The 27,927-nt window shown below is 38.0% G+C and overlaps 2 protein-coding genes and 1 long non-coding RNA gene across 3 annotated transcripts in view; 2 read left to right on the forward strand and 1 right to left on the reverse strand.

Annotated features, from left to right (window-relative positions):
- olfml1 (olfactomedin-like 1) overlaps positions 1-3,835 on the forward strand; it is a 4,631-nt gene extending 796 nt beyond the window's left edge. Inside the window, exons 2-8 of the mRNA XM_061036808.1 lie at positions 153-256; positions 408-598; positions 832-935; positions 1,992-2,183; positions 2,896-3,076; positions 3,165-3,324; positions 3,462-3,835. Coding sequence (XP_060892791.1) covers positions 153-256; positions 408-598; positions 832-935; positions 1,992-2,183; positions 2,896-3,076; positions 3,165-3,324; positions 3,462-3,618 — 1,089 coding nt within the window. The 3' untranslated portion in view covers positions 3,619-3,835. The remainder of the gene's footprint in view (positions 1-152; positions 257-407; positions 599-831; positions 936-1,991; positions 2,184-2,895; positions 3,077-3,164; positions 3,325-3,461) is intronic.
- Positions 3,836-10,067: 6,232 nt separating this feature from the next.
- LOC132973377 (uncharacterized) lies at positions 10,068-10,512 on the reverse strand. Its single transcript, XR_009672995.1, has 2 exons — positions 10,449-10,512; positions 10,068-10,414 (listed from the first exon to the last, which is right to left on the reverse strand). It is a non-coding gene; the product is annotated as an uncharacterized LOC132973377 (long non-coding RNA).
- A 9,419-nt stretch (positions 10,513-19,931) lies between these two features.
- The window catches only part of si:ch211-266k8.4 (rab GTPase-activating protein 1), a 54,070-nt gene continuing 46,074 nt past the window's right edge, over positions 19,932-27,927 (forward strand). Inside the window, exons 1-7 of the mRNA XM_061036810.1 lie at positions 19,932-20,115; positions 20,956-21,043; positions 21,126-21,233; positions 24,580-24,772; positions 25,058-25,183; positions 25,891-26,014; positions 27,508-27,577. Of these exons, the coding sequence (XP_060892793.1) occupies positions 19,973-20,115; positions 20,956-21,043; positions 21,126-21,233; positions 24,580-24,772; positions 25,058-25,183; positions 25,891-26,014; positions 27,508-27,577 (852 nt within the window). The 5' untranslated portion in view covers positions 19,932-19,972. The remainder of the gene's footprint in view (positions 20,116-20,955; positions 21,044-21,125; positions 21,234-24,579; positions 24,773-25,057; positions 25,184-25,890; positions 26,015-27,507; positions 27,578-27,927) is intronic.

The following is a 27,927-nucleotide window of genomic DNA, read 5'->3' on the forward strand; positions in this document are numbered from 1 at the left end:
ATCATTATATAATTTACATCCACAAAATCAAAAACAAAATTTTGCTAACAATAGCAAATGTGATGCCACCATGGTCAAGAGCCAGATGAGGAGTGTGTTGTGAGAAGGAGGATTGCTTTGGTTCTGCATTCTTTACACTTTGTGTCATTCAGGAGCGTCTTAATATCTGCGAGCAGAACACAGTGGGTATCACCCAGAAGACTTATGATCTCTCCTCTGAAATCAGAGGTTATCTGTCCACTCTCAGTGTTCTGAGGTAAGCCTGTCAGAAAAAAAAATACTTTGTATGTGCCCAAAGTGGGCAATTTTTAGAAGAATAAATGACTCACATTTTATGTCACTCAATGAAGAAAATACAGAAGTTTCTGAAGATGAAACTGTATGAATTGTACTGTATATCTCCATAGATCAGAGACTAAGAGCCAGGTGGACAGTGTTTCTGTCCGTGTCGACCGGGTGGAGAGAGAGTTGGAATATCTTGAGAATAAAATTCCCAGCCAGTCTAATATTGAGATGGAGGAGGCACTGCTAGAACAACAGATAAAGGCTGCAGAACTGGACCAGCTGCAGAAGAAAGCAAGGATCAAGATTGAGAGGGGTAGGAGGTGCACCTGGTCATAATACAATGTGTGTGTGTAGGCAAATATGTAGAGCCTTATAGTGTTCAAAGCTTATAATAAATATGATATAAGGGCTGAAAATGAACAAATAGTACTTAAGAAAAGACAAAGACTTGTAACCATGAAAATGACAGAGACAAAATATAATGTGCATGACTTTAATTATGATAAGAATCCCAACATTTAATTTTCTTATTTCCAATACCTCCAGACTGCAACACAGCCCTGAGTCAAATCAAGTCTCTGAAGATTGTGAAGAAGACAGGAGATGCCTACGGTTGCTGGTTCAAGGACCCCTCTGAAGGATCAGCCAAGGTCTGTTATTTGTAAAGATGCGGAATGAGAATTATTATAATTGAGTAGTGGACCATTTACAGAAAATAGACAGCTGTCTTCCTGTCTGAGCTTAGGACTTTGTTTGTCTGAGTGTTGAACTGCTGGATAATGATTCCTGACCTTCTTCTTTCAACAGTTCTGTTTTCTTGTACTTTTCTCCCTCATTCTCTATTTACTGTATGACAATGCAGAATCTGTGGGTGAGGAATGTTCTGTTTTTGCATTTGTAGTCCAAGTGCAATTGTCCACTAGCGTTTCAGAAAGCAAAGGCTGTATGCAAGAAAACAATTTGTGTAACCGAGTGGTGGTCATGCAATAACAATTTGACTTTGATAAAGGTCTATGCTTCAGGCAGTGCATTGAGCAACCCAATCTTTCATCATCAGATGATAGCTACAGCATGCAAGATGAATTCTCCCCAGCATTTACAGCTGCATTTTGGTTGCAGTTATTTTCCATAATTTGATTTTCCCCAAAGTATTATTTTACTGAAATAGCTAAAAAAAAAATGCAATCCTTTGGGGCCAAACTAAGAGGCCGTTATAAGTGGAATTAATATTTTAAGCACGTCACTGTATTTGAATGACAGAGGATTTATAAGGGCTTTGTAGCTCAGTTGGTAGAGTCTGTCATCTCTCAGCCAAAAGGTTGGGGGTTCAATTCCCAGCTCCTGCAGCAACGTGTGTGTTTGTAGCATGTTCAATAACTAAGTGTGAAACAGAATTTCCCCTTTGCGGGACTAGTAAAGTACTTCTTCTTCTTCTTCCTCAACATGTCCGATGTGTCCTTGGGCAAGACACTAAACCCTGAATTACTCCCGCTGCTTCATCAGCGGTGTGTGAATGCTTAGATCGCGACCTCTACCATCAGTGTGTGAACTGGTGTGAATGGGTGGCCGTGACCTGCAGTGTAAAAGCGCTTAGAGTAGTCAGAAGACTAGAAAAGCGCTATACAAGCTCAAGTCCATTTAGCATAAGTTGAGTCGCACAAGACACATTTCACTCGTTTCTCTACTCATTACTGTAAATCTCCTAGGTCTACCTGCTCAGTGGAATCCGTAACAGCACTCTGCTGGAGTATGCTTCTCTGCACAGTTTCACAGAGAGGATCACCACACTGCCAGCTAAGGTTCTGAAGCTTCCTTTTCACTGGCAGGGAACCGGTCATGTAGTCTACAATGGATTCCTCTACTACCACAAGGCAGATACACCAAACCAGATATTGAAGGTGTGTGAGTAAAGTAAAGCTTTATACTTTAAATTGCTAACATTTAGACAGTCTTTGTTAACTTACACTTGGTTTGTAAAATATAAAAGGGATTGGATAAATTGTTTGATTCAGTGGTCACATGACATTGAATATTCACATTGTGAGGCAATAGTTACCGACTGCTGATTGCAATGCACTGAGTCTGAGGGCTTACTTTCTAGAACTGCTATGCAATAAATCCTAAGGCCTCTGGTAACCCTTTAATGTTCCTGATAAGGTCATCATAAGGTTGACATTTCTGCTCTAAGTGAAACATCCAACAGCTGTTGGATGGATTGCCATGAAATGCCTCACACTGGTGATCCCTTACCTTTATATAATATGGCATCCTTTTGTCCAATCATTTGGTTTGCGGCCAAATAACTACAAACAATAACAGAATTCCAATCAGCCTAAACTACAGTTCCAATAAGGAAATATTAGCTGGATAAGATACCTAAAGTGATAAACATGAGTAATCAAATATGTTTATTGATTAGCATTGTCATCGTGAGCAACACTATGAGATATAGTTTCACAGAAATACTTGCATAGCTGTAGTATGTTACTCTGCTCTATGTTACTCACCTATCCAATTCAGTTGGTAGATGTCTGAAAGTACTGAAAATAAATGAAAACTTTGATAGAATTTTTAAAATGTTTGCATATTCATCTCTCTCCATTGAAAAAGGTCGACTTGTTGAATGGTACTGTGGTGGACAGTACGCTGCTACCAGGAGCAGGTCGTCTACCAGTTTACAGTTTGAACCCCAACACCTACCTGGACCTGGCAGTGGATGAACTTGGACTGTGGGTCATCCATGCTGACCCTGAGTATGGAGGAAACCTGATCATTACCAAACTGGATAAAGGTAGAGCACACCACCCCTGTACATAGACACAGATGTATACAGTAGCCAAAGTAGCCTGTAATGTGTCTGTTTTTCGTTTCTATCTCAGGGTCTTTGGCAGTAGAGTACACCTGGGATACACAATGTAGAAGTCGTGATGCTGAGGGAGCCTTCCTTATATGTGGAGCCCTCTATGTGGTATACAATACACGTTATGGAGGACGTTCCACCGTACAGTGTCTCTTCGACATCCATGACACCATCCACAGGTTTGTTACATACACACATCAAGATAGAGTAGCCCACATACAAGGTTTTAAAAATATATATATATTAATTTAATTGATACTTATTACCAACATTTACCAAATTTTCTCTTCTTTTTGTGTGTAAAATCCATCATCAGTGATGAGAGTCCTGTGATGTTCTTCCCGAAGCGCTACACCAGCCACAGCAGCATCCACTACCACCCTGGAGAGAAACAGCTGTACGCCTGGGACGATGGCTACCAGACAATATACAAAGTGGAGACACAGAGAAATGATCAAGTCACTGTTGAATGAAGATTTCTTACAATACTTAACCTTTGAAAACTTGTGTTATCAGTTTTTTAAGAGAAGCACATAACCCACTGCAGTTTAGCATTTATCCTTTGCTGGAAAATGGATGCAGCATCTTTCACTGTTATTCATAATAGACATACGCTTATGTCCAATCAAAGGACATTCTTCAGTAGACTTTATACTTTGAATCATTACAATAAAGAGCATTTAAGTGTCATGTACATTTGCATTAACTTACCCTCAGAGGCCCAAGGCTTGAGTCCAATGTATGGTCCCCTGCAGCATGTTATCCCCCGCTCCTCTTCCTCTGCTCTCTCTTCAGCTGGGCTGTTATTAATGAAGGCCTTGATGTTCTAAAAACATAATTAAAAAAAAATAACAAAATGACTATAGCTGTAGATATATATCAATCAACTTTGCCACCAATGGTATTTGTTTCTGGTTATACATCATTAAAGTTTGTAATATAACATGTTGTAGTGCTATCAAAACTCATAGCATATATAAATCAACTCATCTGATCATTTATCAACACTTAAGTTTGATAAAATATACTTTCATATAATTTTCATGTTGTATTCTCAACAAACTCACAGCACACACTGATGTAAATCCAGTCCTCTTTTCAGAGTCTATTCTGGCGCATCTTGAACAGGAGTTTAGCTAAATCCATTTTGATTTTCCGTGGTTCTTATTCTTTCTTCAGAAAATCTTTCTGTGGACACTGGGGGTCCCCAGTCTTTGGCACCCTGATTATGGGGGTCCCGAGCTGAAATGTTTGGGAACTCCTGACCTATATGACTTTAAAATCCATCAAGGATTAACTTTTGCATTGAGACACAACATATAATTTATATAAAAAGGGGTAAACTAATAAAAGAAAGACAAAAAAAAGACAAAATAATTAGATTTTATTAATTTAATATTTGTTTAATTGACCTCTCTGTGCTTTTATGTTGAAAAAAATGAAGGTATTTATGAAAATATTGGCCGTGACAGCACAGACAGTATAGTGAGAATAATCTAAAGTTAAATGAACATTTTGTGAAGATGAGTAGAGTGGTCCTAACTCCTGAAGAAGCTAAAACCCTTCATGAGGCTTTCGTTATGAATTTTATTTTTTTCCAACAGCTCATTTATAATATCCAAATCTGTAGCCATGCTTTCTGGAGTCCTCAATTTCATTTAACAATTTTAAAGGATCAAACATAAAAATGTGGTTTGAAAGAGCATGAAGACACAATTTGAAAAGGTGAATGTGTGCTATGAATTTGGTGGCACTACAACATAGTACAGATAGCCTAATACTTATTTTATAACCAAATTTAATTATAAACAAATCCCTAAAAATATATTAAAGCAAATTTCCCAAAGCCATGGGTCAGGAGTAGGGTTGCCACCTTCAAAGAAAAATAAAGGACACCCCTCAGCGGGGTGCAACTCAGCAGAGGCCTGACCACCTGCCCAACGGTGGGGTGGGGCACAAGTTGTGGTGAATCATGATTTAAAACATAGTTTTAATGAAGTAATAAGAGTCATACTTAAAGTTTTAAGTGCTTTATTAACACTTTTTTTTCTGAAATAATTTACAAACGTAAAACTTCAGTGTAAAGGCAGATACAGTAATGTATGCACAATGAAATGCAGCTAACAGGACGTCAGCAGATGATTACTACTAGCTAGGCCTATCTAATTTACAACTTAACTTAAAGTTCAAATAAAGTTATTCACTTTTTTAGCATTAATTCATTAACAGAGTATTATTGAAGTGCTTTTGACTCTGCTGTAACATAGAGGGGAGGATGACAGATTTTTAATTAAATAAACAGTACGAATTGAATAGTATTTTTATTCATTTATTCTGTCCTTCTGTCTGTCGTTTTTTTGTTTTCTCATGAAATCATGAATGATACTATTAATATGGTTTTGAACTATTTTATTATTTTATTAATTAAGTGTCTACTGTCGATATATTGATGTTGTATTGATGATATCTCGCCCAGGCCATACTGTGAATACAGATTTGGCTAAAATAAATGTCATCTTCTTGTTTTATGTACTGAAAAATGTTCACACTATCCAAACTATACTGGAATAACCTATCTATAAACATCGGAGAAAATATATTAAGTAGGCCTACAATAGTTTCCTTTACATTATTACACTGACACTGTCAACCCAGTCTGTATTTCTGCATCCGTTTACGTTTCAGTGGTGCACGGTGCGGGTATCAGAGGCAGCTGGAGACATGTTTCCTTCTGACTCCCATGACTTTCTCTCACCCAATCACTAAAGAGCTCATTGCCAGCAATTGCTCATGCCAAAAAAGAACCAAACAAATCAACGGACGCTCTGAGGAGGCGGGAACTAGCCGGCTGAATCGGGCTGAATGATGCTGAGTTCAAGGCATCTTGGAAATACGGGACAAACCGCGTCCCGTCCTCATGCTATTCAAATAAAAATAGATCTCCTCCAAACAACTTGCATTCAAACCATTTTCTTCCCATTTTAAAACCATTTGTCCAGTTTAGATGGGAGAAGTTGATATTATGTGAAATTGATCTGGGAAGACTACATTTCTAAATCATTTTAACTGTGTTTTTATTCACAAGTTATTGATCTTATTTACTCTCCATGTATCTTGATTTAAGAATGGGGCTGTGTTTAAGGGCATATTTTTGCAATGACTCTTCCATCCCATTTTCAGAAATGAACTGAATTAGTATTTGGTAAAAAAAAATGTCAATAGAAGACAAAGTTGTAAAAAAGTAGACTTCCTTCCCTAAGCTATTGAGTTGAGCATTAATGCACATTTTAGTCTTGTCATTTCAAATCTGAAATGTATACTCATAAGTAGAGACAAAGGAGTGCATTTATATAGAAATATTTATTTAATCTGAAAAACCACATTCAAAAAGTCTGTTTTTACAGCAGAGATTAACATGTTTACAGCTTGGTACAAAACAAATGGGTCTGATTAGCTCATGTCTCGATCGACACACACTGTACGGGGGGGAATGTTTTGATGACTCATCAGTTTTGATTTGATGAAGGAAAAGAGTTATTCACAATAAGGCGTGTAGCTGACCTGATTGACAGATGGGCGTGGTGTAACGGTTTGTCAGGACACTTAAAACCCGCCTCAGCTCCAGCTCTCAGCCTGTCGTTAGGTTGAATGAAGGTAAGGGTGAGACAGCATTTCAAGCATGGAGACCGCCATCGATGCAGGAACATGTGGGTGTCATCACTCAGGCCATCCGGGGGAGACCTCCCTCGCTGCGAGCTGTTGAAGAGAAGCAACAGAAGTCCACCCCAGAAGAACCAACAAATACAGATGTTGTTGAGGCTCAGGTTTCTTCCTCTGTCTCTGCAGCTCTCTGGGCACCTCGACGGACAAGTCACCAATAATCCACACTGTGTCTATAGGAGAAATACAAAGGTGTTCAATTAATTCCTCAGACAAGACAAAATGTACAGTTAACTACATGTGACAGCTCAGGCTGTTTTTTTGTTATTAGCCACATCTGCAGGAATAATATTGAACAAGGTAGCTGCAACTCCTAATAATAGATGCCAGTCTTAAACACTATTTTTTCTAATACTTAAAGTTTTTGGTGTGATGCTGACACTGTCCACAGACTCCATGACTTCACGGGGTTCTATAGAAAACAAATATCTTATAATAAATACTAAATAATTATTTTTCAATTGTCATGTTCACCCACATCACTGTTGACATCAGTAAATATAAGACACAGACATTCCTCTTTTTGTCACAACAGTAACATGAACTGTATGCTTTGTAATATTGATTTCTTCTGGATGTCTCATATTTATTTACAGTCTAACAGTAGTTTTATCAACAACAACGAAAAGAAAAAAGACACCAAAGCTCTTGTCTTTTATCTCTACCCAAAGTCAGTCAGTTTAAGAACTTTTGGTGAACGAGGCCCACTGTCTTTAAATCTTGTTCATTTCATCTCGTCATTCAGATTGTGGAGCTGCAGGTTGTCAGAGATCAGCTGTTCTTCTCTGGCCTCAGCTCTGGAGTCCAACCCCTTCCATCTGAGAGAGCTGGACCTGGACTACAACGAGCTGAAGGATTCAGGAGTGAAGCTGCTGAGTGATGTTCTGCAGAGTCCAAACTGTAGACTGGAGACTCTGAGGTCAGTTCTCTTCTTCTCTGTTTGTGTTTTACATCTCATGTGTTTGATTATCAGCTGAAACATTTTCATGTTCACATGTTTCTGATGTCCATGAAGTTTTAGATTGAATGCTGTTCATGTTTATTTTCTTGTTTGAATCTGGGCAGCTCAGTCTGTAGGGACTTGGGTTGGGAACCGGAGGGTCGCCGGTTCAAGTCCCGGTGCAGACCAAATATGGAAGTTGGTCTGGTAGCTGGAGAGGTGCTAGATCACCTCCTGAGCACTGCCGAGGTGCCCTTGAGCAAGGCACCGAACCCCCTCCCCACCACCAGCTCAGGAGCGCCCGCTGTGGGCAGCTCTGTCACTCACACACACACACTTTACAGAACAGCTTTCCTCTAAGAAAGAGAGGAACTTTTTTCATTTTAAAACTTTATTTTACCTTGAAGCAAAAACAAATTCACCTGCTCTCCTTTCAGTCAGATTAGATTTGAACATAAAGTAAACAATGAGCTCGATGAATGTCGAGAGCATACTGTTATACTCCTCTTTTAGATTATCACTCCTCTTCTTCTTGTAATCTTCAGTATTGTAAATATTAGCAGCTCAAACGACTAGTTTATAGTGTTTAATAAACAGAGCAGAGGCGATGTGCAGACAGAGGAGCACTCAGTGAACATCAGAGCAGTTTGTAAAGACATCAGTCTGTAAACTGCAGAGTTCACTTTACAGGTTAACAAACTGTAGAGCACATGATCAATTCAACTTTTTGTTTCTTGTTCGTCCACTTATATGTGTAATGACACCTTCCCCGACTCTCGCTCGTCCGTATAGCTCTCTCTCTCTCCCTCTCATGTCCCATTGTTATCTTTTAATGCACGTTATAATGAGGGAGAGAGGCTTTTGAAGAAAGGGCGTTTGTGGTCGTTAATATACGTGGACGAGTGGGAAACACTGCGCTCTACATGTTTTCCAGGCGCTCACGCTTGCCCCACACTTTCAGAAACTGGTCTGTAGTGAGACTCTAATTGAGCCATGACTGCAGCCTGATCTATAAACTGTCACTGTAATGGCCCTGGCAGCCCTTCAGGCAGCCCGGCCCACCGGGAATTGACCACAGTCAGTGCATCAGTTCCTTGGAAGACAACGCTAATGAAGCTGACACACGTCTTCCAAAACTCGAGGACGCTTGCTCTGCTTTGAACAAGGACAACGAGTCACTGAAAGTTAAGGTGGCAGACCTGGAGGGACGCAGCAAGGAACTGATGCTCTGACCGTGCTCTGTGACTGGGCAGTGAATGCTGTCCAGTGTGGACGCCAGAGCTTCCAACCATGATTTGAAATCAGCTGCCAGAGCTGTTTATTATTCATTAATTAATTAATATTAAATCTCTTCATCAAATTCATTCACTTCTGAGCAGGACTGTAGTCCCTGCTGCTCTTCATACTGGATGTTCTGTATCACTGATAATCAGAATAATCATGAAGTCTCTCTCAGAGTCTAATCTCTGATTTAAAATGTCTTTTTATATCAACAGCTGCTGGTGAAGAGAGGATCCTGCCAATCACAGAGCTGGAAGCAGCAGCTGGTGTGTTGGTGAGTCTTTAACTGAGGCGTGTTACTGGGAGACTGACGGACCAATCACAGCGCAGATGACTCTCAGTGCTGCAGTCTGAGCTGCTCTGAGATCAGCTCCACCGTCACACACAGGACCATGACCTCGGACATTCTTCTATTCTCATATTCTGAATTTAAACTGCTTCATGACTCAACGACCGAAGATTACAGTTTTTTCCAATTGCTAAAACACAATTTTGCAAACTAGGCTGGTTTTATCAAAATACTTAACACAATTCACAAAACCACACACCCAAACTGCAAAATACCTCAAATATCCTGCAAAATGAAGCACTGCAACCAAAACTACATATAGCATTATCAAAATCAAACTTTTGCACCAAATGGCACACACTTCATTCATATTACCAGATTGTTGTCTAACCAACCACACACTGTTGGGCATAATGAAAAGCACTCTCATCTTTAGTATGCTTTGTCATAATACTAAAATAGTTTGAATTGTAGAAAATTCTTCAGATTGTTCACATGCACAGAAATATTTGCAGATACACACACATGTTGTTGAAACATTTATTTTTTTTATTTTTCACCAAACAAGTCAGTGGTACATATACCAGTACAGTAAAACGGCTCAAGTTGGGCTGCACTCTCTGTCCAGCCTCTCACATTGTCAGCCCATGGTTGATGACATGATCAACTAAGGTTGCTCTGATTTCATTTGAAAGTTGTTTTCTTCTTTGGCCATGAACTACTCTACCAGCTCTACCCCTACCTCTCACTCTTCCTCTACCAGCTCTACCCCTACCTCTCACTCTTCCTCTACCAGCTCTACCCCTACCTCTCACTCTTCCTCTACCAGCTCTACCCCTACCTCTCACTCTTCCTCTACCAGCTCTACCCCTACCTCTCACTCTTCCTCTACCAGCTCTACCCCTACCTCTCACTCTTCCTCTACCAGCTCTACCCCTACCTCTCACTCTTCCTCTACCAGCTCTACCCCTACCTCTCACTCTTCCTCTACCAGCTCTACCCCTACCTCTCACTCTTCCTCTACCAGCTCTACCCCTACCTCTCACGCTTCCTCTACCATCTCTACCCCCTACCTCTCACTCTTCCTCTACCAGCTCTACCCCTACCTCTCACTCTTCCTCTCATTCTCACCCTCACTCTTCCTCTTCCTGCAACGTCTTCCATTGTTGTTGTAAAAAAAAGGTGCTCACTTGTGGTCTTTTCATAGTGCTTACTTCCTGATTGAAGTGATAACAATTAACCATTCAGGTGTTTGGCCAGGTGGCACATACATTGACCAATTAGCTCATGTAGTTTCATTTTGAATAGCAGTGTTTTGAAATGGGAAACATGTGACTTTATGTCAGATTGTTGTGTCTTATACAGAGAACTGTGTTCAGTGCATTTAAAAAGTGCCATTTTGAATTGCAAAATGTGTGTAAAGCAGAAATTGTGTTTAGACTTTTGGAGACTTGAGAAGAGGTTTTGCTCTCTGTGTGTCAGTTTAAATAATTGTGCTATGCATGTCATTTTAGTGGATCAAAACAAAGAGGAGGCTTCACTGAGTTTTTAAAAGAACTACAAACAGGATGTCTGGATCCAGGTGCAGAGTCAGCACCTGAATATTTGATGTAATATGAGATGATATAAAAAGAGCTGAATAACATGCAGACTCAATCATTGATATTCATTCATCATGTCAGGGTAACAACGGACACGTTATCAAACTATCTTTATTTTTAACTTCTGATGTTTATTACACTTTGATGTTTGAACCTTCTGTTTTTATTATCTCATGATTTTAAATAGAAATAAATTCAATCTGTGGAGGGTTTTATTTGAATAATAATTCATGTTTAGGTTCTGTTGCTGCTATCACTGCTTTCTGCCAGCAGGTGTCACTGTTTCCACAGTTTTCTCCCAGACTGATCGATCTGAAGAGATTATTTCTGTGTCAGGAAACACAAAGAAAGATAGATGATGCCAGCTCTTTTATTTGTTCTTATGTTTTTATATTTCATCTTCAAGTTTAATGTCTCTTTTTGTAATCACTGCCCCCTAGTGGACAGGAGTGTGGAGCGATTCAAAGGCAGAAAAATAATCTTTGACTGGACTTCTGTAATGAAGTGAAGTTTGAAGGAAGCTGAGCTTTCTTTGAGTCTCTCTGTAGTTTGTAACTGAATACTTGGACTCTTCTTCACTTTAGAGGGAACATGTTCTCCACATTTCTTCAACACATTGTCTACGAGTTCCTCGTCTGATCTAATTAACCCCGTGTTTTAAGATGGGCTGGTGTTTCTGCTCTTGGTGTAAACCCAGACACAGTGATCTTTCTGTCATGTTGTTCATGTGTGTTACTCTTGATAATTCACTCAAATAATGTCTCTAGATTCTACAAGTGATTTACTTTTTAAATAACTGACACCATGTCAACACAAAGTTTCACTGGCCATGTTGCATAAAAAAAACATCAATAACTTCTGTTTATTAAATATCACAGTCTGGTGTTTGAGATTTTCTTAAGGCTGTACATTAATCTTCTTTGAAATTAAAGTTTATTTCACACAAACATGAAGTATCTGTGGTTTTGTTTTCAGATGTTACGTCTTTGTTAGATCATCTGGCACCAAGTCTGCAACCAGAAAGAAAATAGAGCATTGCTCTTGTCTACGATCTGACTCCCGCTACAGAGAACCTGCCCGACTCAGATCAACCTTCAACAGATTGAACAGCTGACCTTAACTTTGCATCGATCACCAAGAGAGTGAGCCTAAGCAAGAGGCTTTTATCTGGGCAGAGATACCTTAAGGAAGTTTGAGAGGAAGTGCAAACAAACAGCTTTAAGTCTGATCGGACACACAGGTACTGACAGGAAGTGACCAGAGGCAGAGCACAGGTACTGACAGGAAGTGACCAGGGACAGAGCACAGGTACTGACAGGAAGTGACCAGAGACAGAGCACAGGTGCTGACAGGAAGTGACCAGAGACAGAGCACAGGTGCTGACAGGAAGTGACCAGAGCACGCCTCCATTTGTTTAAATACAGAGATCTATTAAATATTAACAATAATTTATTCTCCTCCTCCTTACACACAAGTTGCTGTGGGACATCTGGATGAACATGGAACAAAAATATTTATTCTAAGGTGTCCCACAACGTTGAAGGGAGTGACAGCTCAAAGCTTTGTGAGAGGGAGGGCTGCTAAATCAGAAACTTCATTTAGATAGATACGTTTATAAAAATACATTCTTGGTTACTAACGCACAGAAACGGACACGGGCAATGATCCATAAACATATTATCTTTGTTTGGTACGATCTTAAGAACAGGCAGCTCTTTTCTCTAAAGGAAAAATGTTTGGGCTCTTGCTTCGCGTTTGCACTCGTCGGCCACCGTAGAATAATACCGTATAAGAGGAATTGTACATTAAAAGAAGTAAGTCAGTTCTTCACCTGCTCTGTGTAAGATGATGTGAGGTTTCCAAACGATATCCAGCAGTCTGCGCTGACGATCGATCTCTTCCTCGTACTCGACGATAGTTCTTTTAAAAACTACAAAAATGTCTTCCGCAGCAGCCGTTAGTCGCTGGTTGATAAACTCTCTCAGACTCTCAGCTGAACACATTGTTGTTGTTTTATTAAACTTTAAAAAAAAAAGATGAACTAGGACAACAGGAAAGTCTGAGAGGAGATGTAGCTGCATTCAGAATAATGCTTCTCCTGTTTGTTTACTTCCGCTGTGTGTCACACTATAAAGTACCGACAGCGGAGGTGCCGCGTTTATTTCGTTCCGCTTTCAGCTGACTCGTTTTTTAAATTAAATTTGTGTTTATAATCAGGAGCAATAGTTTATTCTGTTAATGACTATTTAATAAATTAGGTATTACGAAGGAAATCCGCTCGTTTCTGTCTGATTTAGATGGAAAACCCAATTTCCTGTTAAGACCGTAAATATGTTTAACTTTGGCGTCACTTTGGTTTATTTATTATCAGTGTGTTATTTGTTAATAACAATTTCATTTAAATTATTGAATATATATTATATATTTTTTTATATATTTTTTTTTACAAGACATCAATGTGAGAAAAAAAGACTCATTATAGTGATTTATAAGGGACTTTGACAGTGGATTTCTCAAAAAGTACACAGTAAAAGTACTTCATATTACTTGTGCATGTAGTCTAATAAGTACTTAGTCCAACCATATCAGAATCATGGTGTACTTATGTAAGAAAATATATATAATTATTGTTTTCTCCAAGAAAACGGAAGTTACCGCAGACTCGAAGAATTATTCTCACACTAACTTCCTCGACCTCCGAAGCTATTCCCTGTACAGTTTTCTGTTTACTCCCGTTTCATACACGTGTATCTCATAGTCAGTTTTATGGTAAGACCCAGGCATTTAGCACTTGACGTCATCGCTCTCTCTGTCTGTTACTCCTGCTCGCTCTGGAGTCCGGAGCATTTACCATAAAGATCAGAATAAGTGGGCACTTCAAATTTAGGGGCGACTCACTTCACCATGTAAACTCGAGGAGCGGCTGGCTTGACCGCAGTCTCCGACCACGGTCGGAACACCGATGCAGGAAAGGTTAACACTTGACATCATATCCAGTGGATAATGTCAGTAAATTCGAGTTAAAACACAGACTTCGCTTATCCCGTGCGAATGCGCCGCACGAAACACAGACGTGGTAGGGTAATTTCTAAATCACATGAGGTCCCCAGGTAATAGTAGTCCCATGCGAATAGGGCTTTAGACTGTAAATATTACAGCTGAATATCACATCTCTACAGCTGAGACTGTAAATATTACAGCTGAATATTACTTCTCTACAGCTGAGACTGAATATTACAGCTGAATATTACATATCTACAGCTGAGACTGTAAATATTACAGCTGAATATTACTTCTCTACAGCTGAGACTGAATATTACAGCTGAATATCACATCTCTACAGCTGAGACTGTAAATATTACAGCTGAATATTACTTCTCTACAGCTGAGACTGAATATTACAGCTGAATATTACATATCTACAGCTGAGACTGTAAATATTACAGCTGAATATCACATCTCTACAGCTGAGACTGAATATTACAGCTGAATATTACTTCTCTACAGCTGAGACTGTAAATATTACAGCTGAATATCACATCTCTACAGCTGAGACTGTAAATATTACAGCTGAATATTACTTCTCTACAGCTGAGACTGAATATTACAGCTGAATATTACATATCTACAGCTGAGACTGTAAATATTACAGCTGAATATTTCATATCTACAGCTGAGACTGTAAATATTACAGCTGAATATTACTTCTCTACAGCTGAGACTGAATATTACAGCTGAATATTACATATCTACAGCTGAGACTGTAAATATTACAGCTGAATATTACTTCTCTACAGCTGAGACTGAATATTACAGCTGAATATTACATATCTACAGCTGAGACTGTAAATATTACAGCTGAATATCACATCTCTACAGCTGAGACTGTAAATATTACAGCTGAATATTACTTCTCTACAGCTGAGACTGAATATTACAGCTGAATATTACATATCTACAGCTGAGACTGTAAATATTACAGCTGAATATTTCATATCTACAGCTGAGACTGTAAATATTACAGCTGAATATTACTTCTCTACAGCTGAGACTGAATATTACAGCTGAATATTACATATCTACAGCTGAGACTGTAAATATTACAGCTGAATATTTCATATCTACAGCTGAGACTGTAAATATTACAGCTGAATATTACTTCTCTACAGCTGAGACTGAATATTACAGCTGAATATTACATATCTACAGCTGAGACTGTAAATATTACAGCTGAATATCACATCTCTACAGCTGAGACTGTAAATATTACAGCTGAATATTACTTCTCTACAGCTGAGACTGAATATTACAGCTGAATATCACATCTCTACAGCTGAGACTGAATATTACAGCTGAATATTACATATCTACAGCTGAGACTGTAAATATTACAGCTGAATATTACTTCTCTACAGCTGAGACTGAATATTACAGCTGAATATTACATATCTACAGCTGAGACTGTAAATATTACAGCTGAATATTACTTCTCTACAGCTGAGACTGAATATTACAGCTGAATATCACATCTCTACAGCTGAGACTGAATATTACAGCTGAATATCACATCTCTACAGCTGAGACTGTAAATATTACAGCTGAATATCACATCTCTACAGCTGAGACTGAATATTACAGCTGAATATTACTTCTCTACAGCTGAGACTGTAAATATTACAGCTGAATATCACATCTCTACAGCTGAGACTGAATATTACAGCTGAATATTACTTCTCTACAGCTGAGACTGTAAATATTACAGCTGAATATTACTTCTCTACAGCTGAGACTGAATATTACAGCTGAATATTACATATCTACAGCTGAGACTGTAAATATTACAGCTGAATATCACATCTCTACAGCTGAGACTGTAAATATTACAGCTGAATATTACTTCTCTACAGCTGAGACTGAATATTACAGCTGAATATCACATCTCTACAGCTGAGACTGAATATTACAGCTGAATATCACATCTCTACAGCTGAGACTGTAAATATTACAGCTGAATATCACATCTCTACAGCTGAGACTGTAAATATTACAGCTGAATATCACATCTCTACAGCTGAGACTGTAAATATTACAGCTGAATATTACTTCTCTACAGCTGAGACTGAATATTACAGCTGAATATCACATCTCTACAGCTGAGACTGAATATTACAGCTGAATATTACTTCTCTACAGCTGAGACTGTAAATATTACAGCTGAATATCACATCTCTACAGCTGAGACTGTAAATATTACAGCTGAATATTACTTCTCTACAGCTGAGACTGAATATTACAGCTGAATATCACATCTCTACAGCTGAGACTGAATATTACAGCTGAATATTACTTCTCTACAGCTGAGACTGAATATTACAGCTGAATATTACTTCTCTACAGCTGAGACTGTAAATATTACAGCTGAATATCACATCTCTACAGCTGAGACTGTAAATATTACAGCTGAATATTACTTCTCTACAGCTGAGACTGAATATTACAGCTGAATATTACATATCTACAGCTGAGACTGTAAATATTACAGCTGAATATTTCATATCTACAGCTGAGACTGTAAATATTACAGCTGAATATTACTTCTCTACAGCTGAGACTGAATATTACAGCTGAATATTACATATCTACAGCTGAGACTGTAAATATTACAGCTGAATATTACTTCTCTACAGCTGAGACTGAATATTACAGCTGAATATTACATATCTACAGCTGAGACTGTAAATATTACAGCTGAATATCACATCTCTACAGCTGAGACTGTAAATATTACAGCTGAATATTACTTCTCTACAGCTGAGACTGAATATTACAGCTGAATATTACATATCTACAGCTGAGACTGTAAATATTACAGCTGAATATCACATCTCTACAGCTGAGACTGTAAATATTACAGCTGAATATTACTTCTCTACAGCTGAGACTGAATATTACAGCTGAATATCACATCTCTACAGCTGAGACTGTAAATATTACAGCTGAATATTACATATCTACAGCTGAGACTGTAAATATTACAGCTGAATATTACTTCTCTACAGCTGAGACTGAATATTACAACTGAATATCACATCTCTACAGCTGAGACTGAATATTACAGCTGAATATCACATCTCTACAGCTGAGACTGTAAATATTACAGCTGAATATCACATCTCTACAGCTGAGACTGAATATTACAGCTGAATATTACTTCTCTACAGCTGAGACTGTAAATATTACAGCTGAATATCACATCTCTACAGCTGAGACTGAATATTACAGCTGAATATTACTTCTCTACAGCTGAGACTGTAAATATTACAGCTGAATATTACTTCTCTACAGCTGAGACTGAATATTACAGCTGAATATTACATATCTACAGCTGAGACTGTAAATATTACAGCTGAATATCACATCTCTACAGCTGAGACTGTAAATATTACAGCTGAATATTACTTCTCTACAGCTGAGACTGAATATTACAGCTGAATATCACATCTCTACAGCTGAGACTGAATATTACAGCTGAATATTACTTCTCTACAGCTGAGACTGAATATTACAGCTGAATATCACATCTCTACAGCTGAGACTGTAAATATTACAGCTGAATATCACATCTCTACAGCTGAGACTGTAAATATTACAGCTGAATATCACATCTCTACAGCTGAGACTGTAAATATTACAGCTGAATATTACTTCTCTACAGCTGAGACTGAATATTACAGCTGAATATCACATCTCTACAGCTGAGACTGAATATTACAGCTGAATATTACATATCTACAGCTGAGACTGTAAATATTACAGCTGAATATCACATCTCTACAGCTGAGACTGTAAATATTACAGCTGAATATTACTTCTCTACAGCTGAGACTGAATATTACAGCTGAATATCACATCTCTACAGCTGAGACTGAATATTACAGCTGAATATTACTTCTCTACAGCTGAGACTGAATATTACAGCTGAATATTACTTCTCTACAGCTGAGACTGTAAATATTACAGCTGAATATCACATCTCTACAGCTGAGACTGTAAATATTACAGCTGAATATTACTTCTCTACAGCTGAGACTGAATATTACAGCTGAATATTACATATCTACAGCTGAGACTGTAAATATTACAGCTGAATATTTCATATCTACAGCTGAGACTGTAAATATTACAGCTGAATATTACTTCTCTACAGCTGAGACTGAATATTACAGCTGAATATTACATATCTACAGCTGAGACTGTAAATATTACAGCTGAATATTACTTCTCTACAGCTGAGACTGAATATTACAGCTGAATATTACATATCTACAGCTGAGACTGTAAATATTACAGCTGAATATCACATCTCTACAGCTGAGACTGTAAATATTACAGCTGAATATTACTTCTCTACAGCTGAGACTGAATATTACAGCTGAATATTACATATCTACAGCTGAGACTGTAAATATTACAGCTGAATATCACATCTCTACAGCTGAGACTGTAAATATTACAGCTGAATATTACTTCTCTACAGCTGAGACTGAATATTACAGCTGAATATCACATCTCTACAGCTGAGACTGTAAATATTACAGCTGAATATTACATATCTACAGCTGAGACTGTAAATATTACAGCTGAATATTACTTCTCTACAGCTGAGACTGAATATTACAACTGAATATCACATCTCTACAGCTGAGACTGAATATTACAGCTGAATATCACATCTCTACAGCTGAGACTGTAAATATTACAGCTGAATATCACATCTCTACAGCTGAGACTGAATATTACAGCTGAATATTACTTCTCTACAGCTGAGACTGTAAATATTACAGCTGAATATCACATCTCTACAGCTGAGACTGAATATTACAGCTGAATATTACTTCTCTACAGCTGAGACTGTAAATATTACAGCTGAATATTACTTCTCTACAGCTGAGACTGAATATTACAGCTGAATATCACATCTCTACAGCTGAGACTGAATATTACAGCTGAATATCACATCTCTACAGCTGAGACTGTAAATATTACAGCTGAATATCACATCTCTACAGCTGAGACTGAATATTACAGCTGAATATTACTTCTCTACAGCTGAGACTGTAAATATTACAGCTGAATATCACATCTCTACAGCTGAGACTGAATATTACAGCTGAATATTACTTCTCTACAGCTGAGACTGTAAATATTACAGCTGAATATTACTTCTCTACAGCTGAGACTGAATATTACAGCTGAATATTACATATCTACAGCTGAGACTGTAAATATTACAGCTGAATATTACTTCTCTACAGCTGAGACTGAATATTACAGCTGAATATCACATCTCTACAGCTGAGACTGAATATTACAGCTGAATATTACATATCTACAGCTGAGACTGTAAATATTACAGCTGAATATCACATCTCTACAGCTGAGACTGAATATTACAGCTGAATATTACTTCTCTACAGCTGAGACTGTAAATATTACAGCTGAATATTACTTCTCTACAGCTGAGACTGAATATTACAGCTGAATATTACATATCTACAGCTGAGACTGTAAATATTACAGCTGAATATTACTTCTCTACAGCTGAGACTGAATATTACAGCTGAATATCACATCTCTACAGCTGAGACTGAATATTACAGCTGAATATTACTTCTCTACAGCTGAGACTGTAAATATTACAGCTGAATATCACATCTCTACAGCTGAGACTGTAAATATTACAGCTGAATATCACATCTCTACAGCTGAGACCACATCTCCTTCTTGAAACGTCTCTGGCTCCTGAAGCCACGCCCCTTTTCAGTTAAATATGACGTAGTGCAAGGGGCGGGTCCAAAGTGACCGTTGAGCGGTCAGAAACAAACATTTGAGTTGAATGGGTCGAAAGTAAAGAAAGTAAAGAGAGTAAAGAGAGTAATGTTTACAGCCTGTGGACGGGAGGTGAAGAGAGTGAAGTTCTGAAGTCTTTCGACACTATGAGGAGGAGAAACAGTAGCAACGCCAGTAGGAGAAGCTCAACATTTAGAAGACGCAGTGAGAATTTGCACTTTGATGAATTCGGCTTTGCTCTTACTAAACGAAAGCACCAAAAAGTTCATCACCGATGTCATGATTACAGGTGCGGAAAGTAACGTTACGTTTTGCTGAAGCAGAAGTATTATTTATTCAGCAGGCTGTTAGCGTTTTAAACGCTACTTTTATCTTTTATTCTGTATTTGTTTATCTACTTACTTTTCCTTGTACAACATGGACACAGAAATACATAAATAAATATATGAATATATTTGTTTCTATATTAATTTTTTATATGAATTGTTGCATTTATATATATATATTTATTTATATATTAATTGATGCATTTATTTATTTATACATTATTGTATGCATTTCTCCCAACATTTATTTATTTATTTATACTTCAGTCATTTTTTGTCCCGCATATTTATCCCCATGTTTGTTTATGTACAATTTACGGTAGGCTATTCTTTAGCAACATGGTGTTTAGGTGGAGGTAAACTCGATGATATAGCCTATTTGAGTTCTACTTCATAGTCATTTACTCAGGTTTTGCTAATTTAACCTTAGACAGACTGTGCTCCATGATTCCAGCTAAATATTTACATTTCTTATTCATTGCCATTTATACTAGGCTATCTCAATTAATAGGAAGAACAATGTCAATCAGTTTAGCCTACCCTTAAGCACAAGAAATCCTACTGAAAAGTCTTGTTTTTTTTCCTATAATCAAACTCAAACAAATCACCCAAGTAGCTGAAATCGGATATTTGTGACACGTTAGTGAAGGATAAATAACTCCAGCGATTAAAGGATAAATTGGAGCTCTAACGTGCATTGTCGTTATAATCTGTCTCAAGTGATATCATTTTAAACTAAGCTCAATGTGATATTTTTACAACAAGGGAACTGACGTTATACTTTGTGTGACTTCTGTTAACAGCTACCCCCAGCTGAGCCCAGTGAGGGTGAAAGAGCTGTGTGAACTACTCAGTTACTGGAATGGAGCCAGCTTTATCTGCAGAAGCCAGGTAACATTAATTCATATTAAAAAAAAAGTATCAAATCTCTCAGGAATAAGAGTGATATTTACACATGCTTCTGATTTTCCAGATTGAGCGATTTATCAAGATGGGTATTCCTCCAAGCCTGAGGGGGAGAGTATGGAAATGTCTTCTTACTACTGACAGTCTGCGAGAAACTAGTGACTTCAACTACCAGGTACAATACAGTGCCACTTGCATCCAATAGAAGGATGGCTTTGTGTCTTCTTGAAACTAGTCATTTTGTCAGCATGTGAGGTTCAGAATGGAAACAAAAAGATGCTATGGGCCCATACTAAGAAACCAGTTCAACATTCCCAGGGTATCTTTCGCTTATTTAGCCTTATTTAGTATGGCCAGTATTTTAATGTGCATGTTCAAAAAGTGTTAGCTTCATTTTACTTATCACAACTTCACAAGCATGGACAGGTCTGTTGTCAGTAGATTGTCATTTTGTACAAGCTCATAGCAAACCATGATATTAGAAAGGAATAAAGAAGCTAAACAGGATTCAGACTAAAATCAACACAGCTGCAGTGACTCATGCTAATCATTAATGCCCAATAGATCCGAATATTATAATTCCTGCTTCTTCATTTAACTTCATTATTTTCCCATATGTGGTGTCTGACAGTTTAAGATGAAGACAGCAACAAGTATTTGCCTTAAAAATGTATATAAAAGCTTAATTAAAAGTGATAGGTAGCCCATGCTTCATTTGATGTTTTAAACAGATGGCTTCAGTGCTTTGATAATTGTAAAGAATTTAAAATATCTTTCATACAGCTCTGTGATTGAGAGATCTGATTAGACACATGTCCCTTTGTAGAATATCCCTGTGGTATTTTTACTAGCTCTATTTTCTTTTTGAAGTATTTTTTCAGTGGCTGACAAGGGTAACCAACCTGCAATGGCTCGAACTATTTTAAGTAGGAAACATTCAGAAACAAATTCAGAATTGATGCAAATTCAAAAACATGTAAAAAAAACCCAGAACAAATGACCATAATGTGCTAGCTTTACTGTAGCGCACTTTACTCATAGCCTGAGCTATCAGTAAACTGAACAGCTAACTTAAGCTACACATAGCAACGGCTTCTCTAGTAGAGTTAGGGTGCGTTTGAATTGTCCCTCCTATCTCCTTTCACTATCCACCTGGACAAAGAACGGCCTACTACTGACCAATCAGAATCTTCATTGCAGTGCAGGGGCTGATCGAGAAAGGGGAGAGAGACTGAGACTTTCTGTTTCCCATCTGATCTGTGAAATGGAATCTGATAAAATCACTGTAGCCTTTATTTGTTGTACATAAGAAATGAAACTTACTTAGGCTACTTACTTAGGCTATGTACCTACCCCTTTGAATTAGGTTTTCATATTCAAACCACTCTTGATACCATCGGGCTGCTGCTGAAATATTACGTCAAAAACTGTCATACATGCCAGAAGAATACATCTGAGCAACAAACTAATTTATGAGAATAAACAGGAGTTATTATCATAAGAGCGTTTTAATGTACTCATGAAAGTAATATGATAAGCCTTAATGTGCACATTCACACATTCTTTTCTGCCACTTTTAAATATCACAGTTGAGTTAACTCTAAATTTGTAAATATGATGATTTGGTGACAGCGAGTTTATTCATGATCCTGATAGCTTTTACTATTTCAAGCTTACACAACAACCTTTTTTGTGAATGTTTGTTAAACCTGGGTTGTCATATCAAGTTGATAACGAGCATTGTGTGACCATTTCATTTGATCCTTTGTTAGGGTTAATGAAGCCAGATAACAAAAAGGTACACTAGGTTTAACTTGCTTCATATAAGCCTCTGGTCTCCCTCACAGTTTCTGCCCCTTAATAATAAACTTTTCAGCAATTTGCCAAGACAAAACAGCAAAAAGAAAAACCCTCGTATCAGCCTCTGCTCATATTTTTGTTAAATGCTTTCCTCCCCTTCTTCTTGTGTACAAACTGGTTACTTGACTAATGTTGTATTGAATTGTCTGAACGTGTTACTCTTGAATCTGTTTTTTCTGTTTGTACTGTATCTTCAATAACTTATCACTTATCTATTTTGAATCCTTCCTACAATTATACCTGGTGCAAAGAGGCACACAGCATAGCTTAACTGCTGGGTTTTGACCAACAGGTTTGTCATGTGTAAGTGAACTTTTTCCCACCTGTGCACCCGCAGTATTTTGGTCTTTAAATGAGGTTTTGTTTGGGGCATTAATGCAGCATTGCTTTCTTGAGAAAGCAGAAAGCTCAATTGAGCAACTCGGAACAATAGACTGGCAGAGTCGCAGGCAGGCAAAATAGCGTTCACAATTAGCTTGTGCAAAGTAATTAGAGGCTAATTTCTGTATAATTTACTTATTTTTGACAGGCACCGTGCACTTTAGACCATGCACTTTAGATTGTTTAAACAGGGCTACAAGTTATACAGATTATGTAGGCCCAATACTAATGCCTGCAATCACTGCCTCGTAGACCTTAGGGACATTTCCTCTACCTCTGTGTAAGGGTTTACAGTCCTAGCTTCCTAGTTTGCTCCAACTAGTTTGTAGTTAAATTAATGATATAAGAAACCTGGTTATCTAGCCTCCAACTAAATGTAGACACAAAAAAAAATGGACGATTAAAAAAAATGAAAAGTTTTTTTTTCTGTGAGTAATGGCTGCTTTCTACTGTATGTCTAGAGTATTTTGTACTGTCAACAATTCATAACTTTCCTGACTTATTGGAGATGTATCCAGTATTTTGCTAAAAAAAGTAGAAGTAATGTAACATAAACAAATATGTACAGGAGATGTTACTTCTTTCAGGCAGGGCAGGGTTGGTCATTGTTGAAAACTAGCATGATTTGGAAAGTAGTGTTACCTCAGTTCTCTGTTTTTTTTTTTACATGCAGTTGTGTTTCTTCCTGTTGGTGATGCCTCAACACAGCAGACTGTTCTTATGCTGTAAAATACAGACATACAGTATATGTATACAGTTCCTTTGGTGTCTCATGAACTTGGACAAGTCATGTTAGCTGTTGGTGCAGAAAGTCAGAGATGTCACTTGGTTGCTGTGTTTAATGTAGACCTGACCTGCAGAGTGCAGTCTGTGGGCTCCGCACCACTGCGCACTGATTGACAGACTGAAAGGTCAAACTCAGGAACTTAATAAAAAACAAAAAAAATTGAGACAGACAAATGTTGTGTGTGCAGGACTTCAAATTTGTTACTGAGGTATTGAAACAAGTATTGTTTCAGTGTTTAATATTTATATTAGAGAGCCCATTCTAAAAGTCAAATGCTCTACAGTTCCACCATCACTAACTTTAACAATGTTATAAACTGAGTCTTACTTATTAGTGTTGGCTTCACATTTACCAGATTAACTAGGAGTATGAAACTTTGAATTAGTGAAAGGGTAATGTGAACTGCTCTGAGAGGTCTAAAGACTAGAAAGGTGCTTACTAAAGTAAATCACAATGATTTCTAACAATGACTTTGTCGGGCTTTCTCCAACAGAAGTGCTTGTCAGATGTGCGAGGGCCCCTGGTGGACTTGGGAGTCAGTGAATATGGTATCCTGTCGGCAATCGCAACACTGAGCGAGACCCAAAATGATCTGGGTTTGAATCATCAGCAGCCGTCGAGCTGCCCTGAGACCAGTTACTCTGTAGATGACATCACTGTCTTCAGACAGATCGCCCTGGACTTACGTGAGCTAATACAGGGGAACACTTGTTGAAGGCTTTGTGTGTCTATATAATTGATGGTATTGTTGAATCTCAGATGGATGAGTCAGTCGCAATATGATTTATAATCAGTTGAATGTTAGGAAAAAGATCAGTCTTATGTGTTACTGTACTTTTTTGTAGTGCGTCTCATATTGAAACTCTGACATACAGATATTCTCTGGGAGGTACATCAAGTACAAACATACTCCAGGTCTAATTTAGGAAGAAATGAACAATTGAAGAATATTAATTAAGGCTGTTCCACAGAGCGTTCCTTCCCTACGCACCGCTCTTTGATGGGTGAGAGCCCGGAAGCCATTGAGGGTCAAGCTAAACTCTTCAGGGTCCTCATCGCTTATGCCAAGTACAACCCACATGTTGGATACAGCCAAGGTAAGTTCTCCTGTTAGCTTTGTGTGTCTTTACATAAACATCAGATTGTTTTGCCTCTTCTAAACACCAGTGGAGGGCACGTATCTTCATTAGAGATTCATTTACGATCCCTCACTCATCCTCAACCTTAAACACTTATCTGATGAACAAAGGTACAGTACGTGATTAGACCACTAGGCGGAGGCAGAGGCCTATTTAAATAGTTAGTGAACCACACTCTTCTCTACTAATTATTGAAGCATAGTTTTTAATAATAGAAGCTTGGTCATTTAATCTGTGGGGATGACAGTGTAGGTATTTTGCAAAAAAAAAAAGGTAATTAATTGTGTGACAGCATAGCGCATTAGAAGGTTGGATAATCTAATAACTGAAAATACTCTTGTCTTCCTAAGTGAGTCCACTTAGCTGTGACACCTCTTGGCACTTAAGTGTGTACAGCCCTCAGTTCTGCTTCCTTTGAAAATGTATTGTGTGTATTGTATTGTGTTTTAAAGGAAAGTTGCAGAAGTTGTTATGAGGGCAGGTGGCATGTTGTATTCTTCAAACATATTGATGTAAAACTTCACTCAGCAGTAGAACCTGATACTAATTTAATGGTATTTTATTTTCTAAGCTGTTTAATAACATTTCAAATGCTGTCTCCCGAACAGCCACAGCACTGTTTAGAGGGTGCATTGTTTTTTTTAATGTGTGTGTGTGTCTTACAGGGATGTCCTACATAGCAGCCGTGCTGCTAATGCAGTTGGAAGAGGAAGAGGCGTTTTGGGCTTTGACGGCCTTGCTGGATAAACCAAAATACCTTGCTGAACTGTTTGATGTCGGCCTCACCAAGTAAGAAAGGACTTGAAGTAGTTTCAATTTGAATTACAATTTGTCTTTCCACTATCATTAGACTGTAATTAAACGATTACTGTGCAGCAATGTTGCGCTCGTTTTGTCATGTGTGGTAAATGTAATCATGATAAGAATTGTTGTTGTAATCGAGCAGCCCTTGCTTGACGTATGTAAGAAACAACATCATAGATAGAAATGATTGCTGTGCATTATGTCAATATATTGTATTAGAATATGATTGAAAATAGCACAAAGAAAAATGTTGAAACTCAAATTTAAATGAGCCCAACTTCTTCAGGAGAGTCTAACAAACACAGAACTCAAAAAGTCAAAGACCTATACAGTATGTATAGGGTCATAATGTTGACATAGTGGAACATAATCAACCTGTTTCATCAGTTATGTATCAGAGGATTGTTTAAATTCTTGTAGCTTTCCCTTTTCCTCAAAGTCCCGCTGCTGTGTTGCTCCTCCTGGTCCCTCCTTGTCCTGCCACTTCATCGCTGCACAGAGCTCTGACTCCAGTGTAGTATCCACTGCTGTGGGAGCACGCATCACTTCCATTAGTCTGCAAACTACCATTTCCTGCTTTTCCTCCCTGGCAGTGTCTATAGGTAGTTAGAGAAAAATAAGCATCTTGGTACTCTTGGAATCGGATGCCTTTTTCTTTTAAAACTCTTTATCTTGGGCGTCGTTAGGAGAAGAAATCTGGACTCTGGAGGCTAACGTGTTTCTGCTTCATCCGCTCTTTCTCTTTGTTGCTGCTGTTCAGTAGCGAGGGCAGCAAGTCTCTGGTGAATGTCTTGTTTAAGATGATCCAAATACTTACAAAACTTACAAAATAAGTCTCTTCTCAAGAGCTTGCCCAGATGTGTTGAAATCACCTCTCATTTCTGATTTCAGGCCTCTGATCTCTTTACTGATGTTTTTTTTTTTTTAGCCATGAGCAGATCCCTGCATCTCAGCTAGCTTGACTTGTATTTTCATGTTAGCCATTTTCTTCTAGTTCAGAGTCCCTAGAGTGGAAAGTGTGACTCCACCTCATCTTTATCCTGGTTTCTGGTGTTACATTTCTGACCCTTCTGTCTCCTTTCCCCACTTATTTTCTGCAATTAAGTTACCCAACTCTTGAAAGTTCATGTTTTGGGTGAATTTGCACAATACTCTATCAGGAGCGCTGATGTTGGGCAGCCTTACGTTACCATAATGTAACTGGAAGTACCTCTGTCTTTGTGCTGTTTTCAACCAGGGGTTTCAATGTTTTGCAAATCATCACATTCTGTGTTTAATTGGAAATGACAAAACATCCCAACTTTTTAGAAATTGCAGTACTATATGGGGGAAAAAACCTGCATAAAATGTGTCCTTATTTGTCAAGATAAACAGGAGTGTGACAACATAACTTGTGCAAAGAGTGTGCCAGAGTTGAGATCTGTGGTACAGCATGGCTCTACTAAACTAAATATTGCTGTTATATTTGGTTTGATCAGGATCCAGCATCAGGTGAAGATGTTTGACCAGTTCCTGAAACACAGGAAGCCAAAGCTCTTTCAGCACATGGTGAGTCAGTTTTTTCAATATTTTTGTTTCTAACTAAGTTTGTGGTTACAAAGAGAGCCCGGTAATACGCTTTAATTCTCTGTTTAATGAAGCAAAATGCAGGTATAACCATCAAGCACTGCTAATTGATGCATCATTTAAAACAAAATGAAAAGATAAAGTGTGGTGTATCTTTTTACAGATATTTTAGAGATGTTATAATAGGGAGAATGCTCCTTAAATACAGAATGACTAGCAAGATGTTGAAAACATGTGAATATGTGTTTACGTCTACAGCATCTTTAAGGCCAGATATAGCCAAGCTCTAATGCATCAATCATCAAGTCATTCTGACGGAGAGGTTAAATTAC

This window comes from Labrus mixtus, chromosome 4 (genome assembly GCF_963584025.1).
Source record: "Labrus mixtus chromosome 4, fLabMix1.1, whole genome shotgun sequence".
Lineage (NCBI taxonomy): Eukaryota > Metazoa > Chordata > Actinopteri > Labriformes > Labridae > Labrus > Labrus mixtus.